General features: G+C 38.6%; 2 protein-coding genes across 2 annotated transcripts in view; one reads left to right on the top strand and one right to left on the bottom strand.

The window, feature by feature from the left end:
- The first annotated feature begins 514 nt into the window (after window positions 1-514).
- Window positions 515-6,665, top strand: nrbf2a (nuclear receptor binding factor 2a). The gene is made up of 4 exons (XM_077238393.1): window positions 515-671; window positions 3,977-4,088; window positions 4,202-4,242; window positions 5,974-6,665. Exons 1-4 carry the CDS (start codon window positions 642-644, stop codon window positions 6,436-6,438), a joined length of 648 nt encoding a protein of 215 aa, XP_077094508.1. The 5' UTR covers window positions 515-641; the 3' UTR covers window positions 6,439-6,665.
- Window positions 6,666-7,327: 662 nt separating this feature from the next.
- Window positions 7,328-15,618, bottom strand: part of jmjd1ca (jumonji domain containing 1Ca) — a 63,320-nt gene continuing 55,029 nt past the window's right edge. The window contains exons 12-27 of the mRNA XM_077238403.1: window positions 15,253-15,454; window positions 14,625-14,854; window positions 14,369-14,521; window positions 13,704-13,793; window positions 13,460-13,584; window positions 13,055-13,154; window positions 12,558-12,715; window positions 12,167-12,457; window positions 11,698-11,866; window positions 11,504-11,594; window positions 10,453-10,583; window positions 10,247-10,369; window positions 9,598-9,737; window positions 9,084-9,290; window positions 8,812-8,943; window positions 7,328-8,123 (exon numbers count right to left, since the gene is read on the bottom strand). Of these exons, the coding sequence (XP_077094518.1) occupies window positions 8,022-8,123; window positions 8,812-8,943; window positions 9,084-9,290; window positions 9,598-9,737; window positions 10,247-10,369; window positions 10,453-10,583; window positions 11,504-11,594; window positions 11,698-11,866; window positions 12,167-12,457; window positions 12,558-12,715; window positions 13,055-13,154; window positions 13,460-13,584; window positions 13,704-13,793; window positions 14,369-14,521; window positions 14,625-14,854; window positions 15,253-15,454 (2,444 nt within the window). The 3' untranslated portion in view covers window positions 7,328-8,021. The remainder of the gene's footprint in view (window positions 8,124-8,811; window positions 8,944-9,083; window positions 9,291-9,597; window positions 9,738-10,246; window positions 10,370-10,452; window positions 10,584-11,503; window positions 11,595-11,697; window positions 11,867-12,166; window positions 12,458-12,557; window positions 12,716-13,054; window positions 13,155-13,459; window positions 13,585-13,703; window positions 13,794-14,368; window positions 14,522-14,624; window positions 14,855-15,252; window positions 15,455-15,618) is intronic.

Genomic DNA, 15,618 nt, shown 5'->3' on the forward strand with positions numbered 1-15,618 from the left:
CTATTTTGCATAGCACTTACTATTGCACAGACAAGGCTGAAGTCTAGTCCCAGACTAAAATGAATGTTTGAGCTGTTTTAACTGAAATCAACTTGCACTGATATATCTTAAAATATGTCAGACAGTGCCATTGTATTGTCTCAAGATGCATTCATGTTTTTTCTAAGACACTTTTGTAAAAGCAACTTAAATGTCCTATATAAACTAAGGCCTTAGTCTAAGCCCTGTCTGTGAAACTGGGCCGTTAGAGATATATCAAATATTGAGTACAGTAGCATCTGTGATTTTTCTTGTTAGTTATGTCGTGAGAACGATCCATTTATAGCCTACATGTGACGCAAAGCCTTCTAATGCATTGCTGCTCATCTAAAAACCAAGCATTCGACAATATTTTAGCACTCAATAGTATTTTCTCCTCCGTATGTCTGATATTAGTGATGCACCGGTGTTGTCCAGGAGATGGCGTCATACACTCTGGAGTCCGGCTTCCGTTCTGACGTCACTACCATGGACTGTAAAGGTCACTACAAACAAACACGCGCGTGAAGTTGCGCAAGGTGTCAGTCCACTCACCGAGTTCTCCCAGTAAAATTAAGGAATTAAACATTGTGAAATCGGTCAAACCAGAGGATGAAACAGAAATGGAAGTAATGGACAGCCCTCTAAATCGTGTAAGTGATATGTATCACTGTATAACTCTATAAAATGTTCTGGGAACTTGTGGTAACTGGAGTTAATAAAGAAAATACAAAAACAAACAAAACAAAAAAAAAGAAAAAAAGAAAGTTTTTCTGTAGTGGCTTGACGTGTTTAAAGTTTTAAATACGCACAATATGTCGCACTTCAAGCCTTTAATGTGATTAACACGTGTTAATTTGTAAGAGCCTTGTCAATAGCTTATCTAGACCTAGTAAATAAATAAGTAGGTAAATAAATAAACACAATTTAAAAAAGTTAAATATTGTGACGATTGTTCAATATTTCCAAAATCATAACTGTCTTGCAGTTTGGTCTTTTAAGAGTTATGACATTTTTTGACTGACACTAATTAACACTTTTACAACTATGTATGACATTGATTTAACCCTTTTGCTGTGTTGAAAACTGTTACATCTTTTGTGTTCCTGGTCAACAACAAGCCTTAATAGCAAAAGTGATTTGCTTGTAAATCACTAATATTCACTGTTGTGTGTTAACTTGGCAAACAAACAACAAATGCCTTCAAGCACACTTTACTGATACTCAGGTTCAAACATACGTCATCACAGGTGAACATCATCACATGACCTCATTCATTGCTATAGGAGAAGAAGAATTTTCTAAACTCGTTAAATCATCTAAATCGACAACATGTATGTTAGACCCTATACCGACTACTGAAAGGGATGCTTTCAGAGGTCATAGATCCTCTTCTTAATATCATTTATTCATCTTTGTCATTAGGATACGTACCAAAAACTTTTAAGCTGGCTATGATTAAACCGCTTGTTAAAAAAACGCAACTTGATCCTACAGAATTAGTCAATTACAGGCCGATCTCGAATCTACCTTTTCTGTCAAAGATACTAGAAAAGGCAGTATCTTCACAACTATGTTCCTTTTTAGAAAGAAATGGTATCTGCGAGGATTTTCAGTCAGGATTTAGACCGTATCATAGTACTGAGACAGCTCTCATTAGAGTCACAAATGATTTGCTCTTATCATCCGATCGTGGTTGTATCTCGCTATTGGTGTTACTCGATCTTAGTGCTGCATTTGATATCATTGATCACAACAATGACAAATGCTGAACAGTTAGTTAATGCGTTCATGACATCAAGGCTAGATTATTGTAATGCTATTATGGGTGGTTGCCCTGCACGCTTAATAAACAAACTACAACTGGTCTAAAACACAGCAGCTAGAGTTCTTACCAGAACCAGGAAGTATGACCATATTAACCCGGTTCTGTCAACACTGCTTTGGCTCCCTATTAAACATCGTATACATTTTAAAATATTGCTGATTACTTACAAAGCACTAAATGGTTTAGCTTCCCAGTACTTGAGCGAGCTCTTAATGCATTATAGTCCGTCAAGTCTATTGCGATCTCAAAATTCCGGCCAGTTGACAATACCTAGAATATCTAAATCGACTGCTGGCGGTAGTGTCACGATTAGCCACGTACTTCCTGGGTTTACTTGGACTACATTTCCCATCATACACCTCCCTGGACTGATAACACCAAACACCATACACCTGCACTGCACTGATTGCACACACACCTGCACCTCATTTACACACACATAAAAGCCACTTCCACACACCACTTCTCTGCGAAGTCTTGATCTGCCCCGGCCATCATTTCTGAGCGTTATCGCCCCGAGTTTGATTCCTGTGTTTGACCTGTGGATTGTTTATCGTAGCTGGCCCTTCTCTGCCTGCCCTGACCCTGGACTGTTTACTGGACTCGTATTCTCTCTGCCTGCCTCGACCCTTTGCCTGTCTACCTGGTTTGTCTCAGCCTTGCCTTCTCTGTTCTGTTTGCCACTGTTTGACCCTTCTAATAAATGCTGCGAATGGATCCCCTTGCGTCTGCGCCATCATTACAGGAATCAATACCTAGAATATCAAAATCGACGGCTGGCGGTAGATCCTTTTCCTATTTAGCACCAAAACTTTGGAACAATCTTCCTGACATTGTCCGGGAAGCAGACACAGTCTGTCAGTTCAAATCTAGACTAAAAACACAACTCTTTGACCTAGCATACACATAACACATTATAGACTTCTATAATTCGATGTTAGGCTGCATAGATTAGGTCAACCGGAACCGGGAACACTTCCCATAAATCCTGATGTACTTGTTACATCATAAGAAGAATGGCGTCTACACTAATATTAGTCTCTCTGTTTATCCCGAGGTTTACCGCAGTCCGCCGGATCCAGGCCGTATCTGGATCTGATGATGGACCTGCGCCTGGACACGACGACAACGCAGTCCTGAAGTGTCAACTAGTCTTTCCCTGTGAAGGCCTCCTTCCCTTCCCTTTACCGCTGTACAGATAAAACATTTCCGGGATAATTCCGGTTCACGTGGCTATGCGGAAGCGATTAAAAAAATCTTTCAAGGCTTGTACCTTGGAACCTATTTCAGGGTTTGCGTTCTCGAGCCCCAGGCACTGTTTTGTGCAAATGAGCGGCCGGATCGCATTAAGGGTTTTCTGTTAGAAAGGTTTCGTGTTAGCGGCCCCTAAGTTAATAACTAATGAATAATCGTTGCGACGGAAGTGAATCAATCAAAACCAACTTTAGCTAGACAATAACTTTATTCTAGAGCTGCTGCAAAGCCTTACTTTAATTTCCTATTATCACTGTAAAGCTGCTTTGAAACAATCTATATTTTTGAAAGCGCTATATAAATGAAGGTGACTTGACTTGACTTACTAGCTGCTAAGAATACACCACATTCACCAAATCTTGGTTTCAATCTTTTTGTCAACTTGTTTTCATAAAATTAGGACAGGTTTTCTATTTCTTTTTGGAACTCTTTGGTATTTCTCAAAATCCTCAAAGTTTTTTTGGGGAAGTATGAGAGTAAAGGCAGTAAGTTTTAGTCCAATGCGATGACGTTAACTATTATTTTCGGGGAAAAGAATGTTCTCTCCTGGTCAAAATGACCCGAACACAACCAGAGAGTTAACTTAACATATATATACACAAGTGCATTGTATCAAATGATTAAGTAATTACAGCTGTTAAGTTCTGTAATTACATCTATAATGACACTGTTGACCTTCCCTTACACGTTAACCCATCCTTAATCCTAACCAAACCTGTCCGTATCCCACCGCAATAGCAGCAAAAGTCTTTTGCAATACATGAACACCATAAGTACATTGTACCTAACATTATTTAATGTAAGTACATAATAGTTAATGACACATAATATAAAGTGGGACATGATTATTTAAATCCTGTAACCCTCTTTCCTCAGAAAACATGGCAGTTGTCTTTACTACAGGCCCATCATTACGGCCGAAAGGCAGATCAGTTGGTGGCGAAAGAAAAATATGAAGAGGCGATTTTATGCCACAGTGAAGCAGCAGGTACAGTAATGAAGCCCACTTTGTTCTCAAGATAATCCACGCATGACGAAATGGCAGTTACAGGAAGATAAATGAAAGTGTAAGTTAATGTGTTGTTGTCTCTCTCTGCTCAGAGCTGTTGAACGAGGCCTTATCAATGACTCACACTGAACAGGTAAGACAAGGTTTATGACAAGTGTGACTCCATTCCAACGGTCCCCATTGCATAAACCTACGTATTACGTGTCTTTGACAGTTACTTGTCCTGTCTTTCACTTTCTAAATGGATTTTATAATATTCAAATATAGTTTATGAGGCATGGTGATAGCTGAGCTTATCACAAAAATCCCAAACTTTTCTTTTGTAAATATGTGTAACTTGTAGACTGTCCCAAATGGAATCTGGACCAACTTTAGGGCAAAGGATACAGATGGTCTCAGATTCCACGTCGGCCCACTTATAGATATTAGTAAAGATTCACATTACTGTTACAACTTTAATTTTTTTATATTAAAAAAAATACAGTATACTGTAATATTTCACATTAATCATTCTAATATGCTGATTTGATACTTTTCCAACAAATTATTTAATGTTGTTTGTGGAAACTGTGCATACATTTCTTCAGGATTCTGAATAGATTTTTTTTGTAACAATGTAATCTTTGGATTAGTGTAATACCTCTTTACTGAATAAAAATAAGTTCTTGATTTTTTTTTAACCAACTTCCTGTTACAAATATTGTACCAAAAGTTGAAGGTGTAAATGTTGTTTCGGAGTACTGCAACAGTGACAATCCACATCATAACCAAAATGTTACTTTTTCCAGTGCTTTAAAATTAATCTGCTTCATTTTGTTATTCAATACACTTTGTAAAGTTAATTTTGCCAAGTTGTTATAACACAACAGAAACCACAGTAGTTCCATTCAACCACTTGCAATTGTTCTGTTCAATTCCTTTTTTTATTTTGCTATTGTTTATATGTATCATCATTTTTGGCAGGTTTGATATCAACATCCCCTTAAAAGCCTAAATGGAGAAAAGAACGAAAAATGAAAGCTGAACAATCAAATAATACTTTTTTCCTTTTCTTTCTTACAACATCGGCAGACAATTGCTGTTATTAGCCATGTTTTTATGCAGAGTTGCGAATTTAAATTTCTAACACAATTGGAATATCGCATTAAATATTTGCGAATAAAACAGCGTTCCCATCCCATGTGCTCAAGAGAATAATATCGTCACTTCCTGGGAAATTGGCGCAAAAATATTTGTAATACAAATGGAAGTTGTGCAATCAATGTGGCTCTCCTTTTTTATATCATAAATGACTTGCGTGTCAGATCGCGCAGATGAAACACAATAAACGCGGTTATGTTCTCTTGCGTTCAGGAATCCAGAAGCTTTTGGGAGGGAATTAAAACAATTCATACTGATGACAGACTTTGGCTCAGGTATTTCAGAATGAACAAACCAAATTTTGGGATGCTGTCTCTCCGAGCGGGATTTGAACCGGGGTCTCTGGTGTGGGAGGCGCGCGCACTAAAGACTAAAAACAAGGGCTCTAAAGACTACACGTCTTCTTTATTATAAAAATAATTATCCCTAAACAAATGTTTATGCACGGTTTTAGAAGTTATGCAGATCTTGGCACTTCCAGTGTTTTTTTTTATCTGATATCCCAAAATGCGCATAAAACAGATGGAAATGTGTCGTCATGCCCATAGAAATGTACCTCTCCTTAATTTATACTGTACAAAAAGTACGAAATGGCAAAAAGGTACAAGCTACAATGGAAGTTCTTTTATGTTAAATACTTTTACACGTATGTACCTTTTCTTTTCAGAGTGTAGACATTGTTGTTAAGTACAGTAATTGTAACCATATTTTGATATATATCAAGGTACGGCTGTCTTTAGAGCTCCAGAGAGACAGACATCTCCAACAGCAGCGACAGATCAAGATGAGCTGCAAACAGACTAAACTCAAAGGAAAAATCCTGGTCAGCCCTTCAAAACACAGCTCATCCCTGATAACACAGTGTCCTGGTCAAACAGTCGTCCAAAGTCCTCCGCTCGGCTGGAAGTCTGCCAAAGATGACAAGACTCGACTGGAAGAGCAGAGCACTGCCATCGCTGACCTGTGGAAGCTCATGGCTGTCCTGCTCGTGGAGAACAAGCGGTTGATGGAGGAACACCAGAAACTGAAGGCAGAGAATGCTAGTCTGAGGAGAGAGCCTTATGAGGAGCATCAGAGCCCCACAGCTTCTCTAGCTCAACCTTCACCGCTGGGTATGAGGCTCCTGCACGTGCCCTCTGACCTCCAGAACCAGATCCAGCTACTGTTGGAGATGGCGAATGTCAGCTAGACCTGCATACACACCTACACGACCTCAAACTTTTGAGCAGTGCCGAATCACGGCAGCAGGAAGAGCAATGAGTGCGGCCACTGAGAGCATGAACTTCAGTCAGTTTAGAGTTGTTTAGAATGTCAGTATTGGGTGAAAGTTGACCCTTTTTATTTACTTTTTTTAATAGATAAATGTTCCTTGTCTTATTGAACATGTCATTTTAATGAATAAATAGGAAAACCCTTTTTCTTGTTGAATATTCCTGATTCAATCTGAAATGCCATCACAGATGTAAATGCTTTGACTTTAAGCCATATTATTGATATGTATCAGAATTGAGCAGTATTTGTCTAAAAACTACATTCTACTTAGTTTTACACTTCACTTTATAAAAGCGTGAGTGTATGTGAGAGCAGGGAAGTGAAACTGACTTTTATCTGGTTCTTTGCATTAGCGAATACAGTCTCATAAGCATGCAGTCAAGCACAGAATACCAACAGCCAAGGTCAGGATTTTTTGCTTAAATAATGAATTAAATTTTGGTTTGGTTTGCCTCACAACACAGTTTTTGTTAAAGCTTGAAGCTCTTCACTATTCACTGCCACTTTATTGATTGCCGAGTTATTTCTTTGAGGTCTGAAACAGTCATACGGCATCAAATCAACACCTGAATAAGTAAATCATTTTTAAGCGAACTTTCCCTTTAATTTAAACCTAAAAAACTGAATAAATAATCTTTAATTGTTTTTTAATTGATATTAATGGAGCACGTAAACAGTTGAAAGACAAATAAATTGATTATTCCATTTTTAATGGAAAATGTAAAACATTTCTTTAACTTCAATGTACATACAGTAGCAAACAACACATACAGCAAATAAAGCACACCATGTTATAGAAAATCATAATATATATATATATATTTATATATGTATATTCTGCTATTTACATATTACATTTCAGCTGAAAATTTCACAAGATCTTTTTTCAAACAAACACAGAATAAACTGCAACTTCTTTAATATTCTCCCTCTGCACAGTGAATATTTGCCAAACTGTAAATAATTTAATGTTGTTCAAACATAATAAAACCTGTCAGTTTGGCAGCTGCTGATGTGATGGAATGCTGCAATGATTGCGTTAGAATCTCTGCTCTCTCCAGCTGTCCAAAACACAGCAATGTGAACACCTTGCAGTGCAAGAACTACTGATGAAGAACATGTAACGGATTGTTATCACCTTTGGAAAAACATGTATTTGCCAGTGTTTTTCTTTCTAATTGTTTTCCAGGGCCTTCTGCATGTGCGGCGAGTGGGCTTTAAAGCTCATTGCACCTGTCTGGAGAGCACAGTGTACTACTTTCATCTTGTTTGCTGTACCACTTACCTCACTTCCTGTGCATGCAAAAAGACACAGCGGGGAAGGTTAAACAATGAGAATAAAATCAAAGAGAAGAAAGTGACATCATAGAGGAAGTCACAGAATCTTGCAGAGTGGCCCATTTTGTTGAAATCAAGTCTAAGCAAAGAGGTTCTTTCCTTTCCTGGAGAATCTTGGTATTGTCTTTATGCTCCAAGGGTTTGAACAGAGGAGATGCATTGTCAGGACTCCTCCTGTTTTACCTCGCCTGTGTTTTTCTCCTTTAAATGCTTCCTCAATGTGGCCACAGCATCCTTCACAGAGTGATAAAAGATGTTCTTCACCTGAACAATAAAGAGGGATGAAAAGATATTGTGGAATCAGATTTTACTTGTGCCTAATTAGACTGGATTATGAAAAATGTAAGTATCACAATCAGGGAATATAAAACTGTAATAGCAATTATGGCTACATCAAGGCTGCAATACACTATACAACTTCTGAACAGATTTAAAACACTAGGCAAGTAGACACTTGCTACACTTGCTAACTTCGTAAATGGTTACAGAAGGAAAACTGGACATCATACACTAAACGATTCTAAACTTGTTCAAACTCACATGCATTGTTGCAAGAAGACGCATGACAGATGATAACAATATGTGTTTTAAATATCAAATGTTTGATATCCTCTGGATGGAATCATTTTCTGAAGCTAGAAAATAGGAGTCTGTGCCCATACTACACTGTGATTTTCTGTGAAATCGGTCAACTCCGACTCACCATAATCTGGTTCAACTCCTTCAAACTGTAAATAGCAGCAAAAATCATATAGTGTATTCCAGCCTCAAGTCAGAATTTAAAAGAATGAATTGAAACTGCTGTGAGACACAACAGCACTAACATACTGTTATCCGAAGCATGATATTGGAACAATAGGATTTCACTGGGGGTGAGATCACCAGCATGATGCAGTAGAAATTGAAATTTAAAGATCGACAAAATAAGGTCACATTAGGAAGATGGAGGTACCTGGAGTTTGTCTTCATAGTTCACTTGGTCCTTGAGAGGGCGGAGCTCTTGAGTTAGATAATAGGAGTTGTGCGCGTGTTCAGGGGACACAAAGTCTACATTCACTTGGATGCAACTGTGCAGATTCATCACCTACAAAGACACAGCGTGAAATACTTAATACTGAATGCCTGGTGGTTTGACAGCTTTAAGAACCCAGCCATCCTTCCCAAGAGCACAGGACAGATTTCTTTAGGAGGATGTAGCTGTAAAATGTGAGTGTGGTAAAGTACCTGGTGCAGAGCTCCAGCAGGGATGATAACAGCATCTCCATGGAACTGGAGGAGTGTGCGACTCTCTACGCCATATTCCTCCTGTAACTTCTGTCTCAGCCTGGGGCTCAGATACCAGCCTCCCTCACGAAGGGGGTCGGCATCACCGTCCCACTCCGAGTCGGAGTCTGTCCCTGGATCTGCTTCAGTCTGCTGCTCAGCACCCACCTACATGCACACACAAGAGCATGAATATCATATCCTCAATGATTGGGGGAGGGGGGGTCTGTTAAAGCAGCAATATAACTATGAAGTGTTTAGTGAGCTAATTAAATCTAGAGGAAATACAGAGCTGTGTCGTCTTCATAGCAATGCAAGCAAATGGCATGATTCAGGAGCATACAGAGGGAGAACAACAAAGGGCCCAAGACAGAGCCTTGTGGCACACCATAATTACTGCATTAGTTCGGGCAACTCATTCCTTACCTAGAAGTACATATGGTCATAAGCTTTACATGATCAAGTAGTGTGATACCTTTTGTAGGAACTCCTGGATCTTTTGTAGGTCTTTACTCATGTAGATGTGCCACAGAGCACCTGGCATCTCATTAGGGTCTTTCAGTCGTTTCTTTACACTCTCATCCAGAAATTCCCCCTCCAGTAGCTTCAATACACCTAACACACAAAGGGTTTAACAACCAAATGAAGGCAGTCTTTCACACACACTTTATGGTTCACAATATTCCTTTAAAAGCTCTCATGGTGGCATTTTAAAGGACGCCAATAAAGTTTTTATTTTAGCAATTGCCAAGACTCTGTAAACACACAAGTATACTGCTCTAAGCCTGAATGGAAAATCTCAAGCCTGAGTCTTTTAAATAAAAAACATTTTTATTCCTTATTTGTAAACATTATCAAAATTAAAAGAGACATTATGGTAGCAATGATGTTACAGGTAGTCAAATAATCATTTTGTATCGATGTGCAACTATTGACTGTTGAGTCATTTTATTTTTAAACTCCATATGCAGGATGTTTCTGCATTCAAATCAACCTCCCTTACAAAGCAATACATTTTACTGTTAAATAATGTAATGTTTATTCAAATTTACAAAGGCAAATCAATATTTAAGAGGAAAATGTCTGTCATTCAGCCTCACAATGTCATGTTTACTTGGAAGTACCTGCTTTGGATGGGGCTCCGTTTCCTTTGGCCACCCCGACATATACTAGAATACTCATGGTGTCTGATATTTCAACATGTAGATTACTGGTCCCAAAATCTTGCTCTGGACATGTTGTTATACCTGAACAAACACAGGAACATAAGGTCCATTGCATAACAATGAGCACAACAGTACTGTCAGTGACTACAGGAAAGAAAGAATACCGTGGGCGCAGCAGAGGCGAGGACCAAGGTCGGGTCGAATGAAGAAGGAGGGCAGATGTGAGGCCAGGTTCAGATGAGCCTCTGGGTCTGTGTACTCTGGTACCGGCAAAGACTTCATCACATCATGATATCTGAGATGTTCACACAAGATATGGCATTAACGCAAAGTAATAAAAAAAAAAGATTTTATAAGGATTTACGTCAAAACTATTTAAGTAACTTAGCAATCAATACAATTAAAATGTTTTATGCTTATTCTTATAATAATGATGACTATAATTCTTTATATGATATACCTGTGTTGTTTAATGTGGTCTTTTTTTTTATTAAGGGCCAAGCCTCGAAAGGGATAACCCCTATTGTAATTGTAATTTCTTTACTTTTTTGGTTTAATCCAGAAATAATGTAGAGTCTAATGGAAACGTGTGCAAAATAAAAAGCAATCCCACATTTCTCATTAAAGGGATAGTTCACCCAAAAATAAAAATTCTGTCATCATTTTCTCACCCTCAAGTTGTTCCAAACTGGTATGAATTTCTTTCTTCTGCTGGACACAAAAGATGATATTTTGAAGAAGGTTGGTAACCAAACAGTTTATGGTCCTCATCGACTTCCATAGTATTTTTTCCCCATACTATACAAGTCAATGGGGTCCGTCAACTGTTTGGTTACCCATATTCATCTAAATATCTTTTGTGTTCAGCAGAAGAAAGAAATTCATACAGGTTTGGGACAACTTGAGGGTGAGAAAATGATGACAGAATTTGTATTTTTGGGTGAACTGTCCCTTTAATTAGAAGGCTGGTCATTTATCGCTAGAAATCTATTTCTCTAGAGAAAATTTATGCATTTTTAATCCTGGCACTTGTTGCTCTCTCACTGCATGCCTGAGTTCTAAGCTTGGGTAGAGGTGTATTCAAATAGTGGTTAAAGTGTATTCAAACTGAGGACACATTAGCAAAGGTGAAAAAAACAAAGTGGTATTTTATGCAAATACTTGTGTGGTCTAAAGGACAACATATGCTTCAAATGTTTCCCAGGGTGGCAGTACCTGGCAGGCATGAGTGCCAAAAACTCCTCCCCTGATGGCCAGTCTTTCAGTCTATACACCACTGACTCCCCTTTAGCAGATTTAGGCCTCTCTATGGGTCACATACACAAGCATGCAAATAACATTTAGTCCACTGAGTCAAACAGAAATCGTATTCAGCAAATTAGAAATTAATGCTAAACTGGATCACTCACTTGACACATCTTCAAAACCATCCCAGAACTCCTTGACCTTGGAGTTTGTGACACTCCCATCTCTGCAATTGTAGAGGTCACTGTGGAGGCTGGAGAACTCATGACTGAAGTGCTCAGGTTTCCACAGATTAGCATTTAAACTCTTGTGCAATCCGGACACCAGGACCGGCTAAAGAGACATCAAAAAAACTTCAGCTTCAGAATGAAGATTATTTTTACATTTGAAAAAAAAAAAAAAGTTCATACAAGAAGCCATTTCTAAGTTCAGTTAAAATCAACCGATATCAAAATTCCCACAGCAAGTTATTTTTAAGTAATTAAATCCCAAGAGGTTTCAACCTATGTCATAATCCCATTTTTTACAGAACGTAAAACTAATTCCCTGTAATTTCTCTTGTAAATTAATCTCTCTCTCACCCAGTATCAATAGAGATATAGTTAATACTCCACTAGCGTAAGATAAACAAACCTGCTCTTGTGTCCAGTTCGCTTTGAACAGTATTTGGTTGCCCTGGTGAAGGTGATTTTTGAGCCAAAGCAGCCGGTGGTTTCCTAGCCAATCGTGAGGGACAACGGTATGGACATCAGCCAATGGGCTTTCATCAAGCTTCACCCCTTCTGGTCGCTGCCCCATCTCCTCCTCTGGCAGCAAATCCTGATTCAGCCCCGTCCTGGCCATCTTTGTAGCGGGAATCTTATTTTCTACTACGGAAGCAATAATGTCATCCAGGATGTTGGGCATGCGAGTGTTCTGGGTTACCTAAAGAATGGAGCATAAATAGAGTTTGCTACAAGTGATAAACCTAGTTTAGTTATCAACAGGTTATATTCTCATTTGAACGATCATGTATATGTCAAACCTGTTCCGACAAGTTGAAAACTGGTGCAAAGGGACCTCCAGCGGACCCAAGACGTAACTTCCCAGCTGTGGATGTCAAAAGGTCACGCAATGTTGATCCTTGTTCGGAGCTCATGGACTTCCTACTGTGAGCTTCCATACCATCACACTCTGCCTTCTCTGGAAAAATATAAGAACATATTAAAACCAATCAGCTCAAGAGTGTTTTCTTCAGAAATTAGACAGAATGTGTCAAAACTATGTAAAACCATGTGCGACAGGAAGTTAATAATTTTGCTCAATACACTATGTGAAGGAGAAATTTTGAACCAATAAGATTTATTTATTAATTTATCTGGGGGAAGAGCCTACCTGCAAGTTATGAAAAAGTAACAAATAAAACGTCTTATTGTGCATTGCTAGTTGTGGACATGACATGATTAAATAAAAGAGATGCAAGTGCAAAATGGATGAATGATCTGTGTTTGGTTTGGTGTGTTTTTGTAGGCACTTCCTTACCTCTTCTCTCAGTGTGCGCTCTCAGTGTGACATGCTGTGAGTTCTTCTGCTGATCTGGGATCTGCCGGCTCTTCAAGTCACTCTGATCTCTGTCTGAAAGCTGATGTCACACAAACACTTACATAAAATATTGATACATTCAACATTACAGCTTCATATGCATCTAAACAGTCCCGGTAAGGTTAAGCAATACAGCATGGCTTTAGCAACGCCAAGGTCATGGGTTTGATACACAGGAAATGCATGAACTAATCAAGTCTACCTTGAGGAGTGCAAAATCTAAGTCGCTTTGTATAAAAGTGTCTGCCAAATGCATCAATCTAAATATAAATCTAAAGCAAGTAGAGCTACACAAATTTTGTGACTTGCCATAAAATACATCATCATGTGAAGTTAGAGTCTTACTGGTGAGAGTCCGTTGGTAGTGGCCATGCTGGGGTTGAGGGTTTTGTTGTCAGTGCAGGGACAATGGGATGAGATTCCAAACTTTTCTTTCATCGAGTGCATAGAGCTCTGCATGTCCACCAACACTTACGAAAAGATGGCAATGCACTACTTTTAATATCAGGTTGGTTACAGTCAAAGGTGAAAAAGAACAGGATGTGATATTTAGATACAAAAAAGTACACAAACCTACACCGATGCTTACCTGTGTCAGGTATAATCTGAGTAGGCATTAGGTTCTTCAGGTCATGAGGCTGGTTTTTCACACATCGGACCCAGACATACATCTCCTTATCTGAATGACAAAATAAGAAAAACATACAAGTTGTGTGGAAAGACACAACCAAAAAAACTGCTGAAAAGACCAGGATATGTTATGTTTTGTTCAACATGACTAATGAAAACAGTTCTCCCATACTTTTTCTTGAGGTTTCCGTCTCTTTCGAGGTAAGGATTTTAAAAACATGTTATATAGATTGCACTCACAAAGAGAAATGTATATATACTAAAAATAAAATAAAAAAATTAGATTTAGAAAATTAGATTGACTATTGAAATTAGATTTTATAAATAAATTTTGTTTAAAAAAGGGATAAATTTTAGCATTTTTAAAAATAATTTTCATCCTCTTTGCTATTCTGGAAATCACAATTTTAACATTTCCTGATTTCTTCAGGTTTTCCCTGACTACTGGAATCCTGTTAGCAAGACCATCTAAGTCAGCAAGTAATACTAGCTATAAACCACATAAACCACTTTGGACCACCATGTTGGTCTAAGCTGGTTTCTTCAACAGAGGGGAAAAGAAAAGGGAATCTTGTAGGTAGATTTAAAATCAATAGTAAAATCTGTGATGTATTTGCAAGTGACCTTTGGATTTCTTCTCCTCCCTGGCTTTGTAGCAGTCCATGCAAACCACAAAGCCACATTTGTGACATGCCCAGTGCATGTTGAAGAGAGTGGCCTCACACGCATCACACATCTCCCTCACACCTCTCACCGCTCGCTTCCACATGATCTGAGCTGGAGAAGGGGAAAGAGAGAAAAGACAGCAGGGCAAAGGTGAATAAGACAAATTGACAAGGAATGAGAGACTTTGTGTATCAATCATTCAACACAAACATACTGTCTTTCTTGACCCAGGTGAAAGCAATGTCCTCTGTCTTTATGAGCTGACAGAACTTGTCTCCGATGAACGCGAGGACAGATTTTGACATCTCAAGGTCCATCTCTCTCCTCTTCTTGTCCTCGTCATCTTCTGAGTTCCCCATCCACACGGTAACCGCCTCCTCATCTGTCTGCTCAGACACCGAAAACCCATCCGCACGGACAACGCCATTCCTACTGAACGATAGACTGAAGAGAGAATAGGTAGAATCAATGTTAAGCACGAATTGTGCTGTTCGACTGCTGCTGATTGGATAAATAAAATAAAAAACAAGGAAATAATGACAATATGAATAAGAAACATTTTGAACCTCACACTAATTCTACATTACTAATGAAATAAGAAGATTTGTGACATTTACCATGTGAACACTACAAAAGTTCAGATATTCTTGCTACCATTAAAAATTCACAAATCATGGAAAATATGATTATCATGTTTTATGCAAACTTGAGTGTATGCTATCATTAAAGTTGGATCCACTGTATATGATGAAACAAATAAAACCTAAATGAAGTGCATTACTGGGAGTTCACATATGTCCAAGAACCGTGTGAAACAGGAGCCAACAACAAGAAAAACTAACCGTCGGAAGTAGTAAAATCGGCAGAAGACGGGTGAGATGGCAGGCTCATGAGATTTACGTGAGCGATCCAAGCGACACTCTCGGCACTTCTGCACGTTGGGCCCGACCTCCGAACATGAGTCATCTTGCAAGAAAGTTTCTCCAGTTTGCTTGAGCTTTTTCACCTTTCTCCAGTCCTTCAGCACAGAGCGAGGGATGCCATCTGAGACAGAAATAACATAGTTGAGATGAGTACACATTTGAATTCTCAGCATCAGTTTGAATATGCATGATTTGAATGGCCATTGCCTTTCCTGAATGCCATGGTGAAATTGAGTCTCAATTACATTTAGGCAAAGACACAGTATGTGGAATTGTTCATCCAGT

This window comes from Siphateles boraxobius, unplaced genomic scaffold, assembly GCF_051911475.1.
Source record: "Siphateles boraxobius isolate OS27281-9 unplaced genomic scaffold, OSU_SipBor_1 22, whole genome shotgun sequence".
Classification (NCBI taxonomy): Eukaryota; Metazoa; Chordata; class Actinopteri; order Cypriniformes; family Leuciscidae; genus Siphateles; species Siphateles boraxobius.

Excerpts from the sequence above, each read along its gene's own strand:
- nrbf2a (XM_077238393.1), top strand. The coding sequence starts at position 642 with ATGGAAGTAATGGACAGCCCTCTAAATCGT. Across the intron at positions 672-3,976 it reads TGGACAGCCCTCTAAATCGT|AAAACATGGCAGTTGTCTTT; the intron begins GTAAGTGATATG and ends CTCTTTCCTCAG. Across the intron at positions 4,243-5,973 it reads CAATGACTCACACTGAACAG|GTACGGCTGTCTTTAGAGCT; the intron begins GTAAGACAAGGT and ends ATATATATCAAG.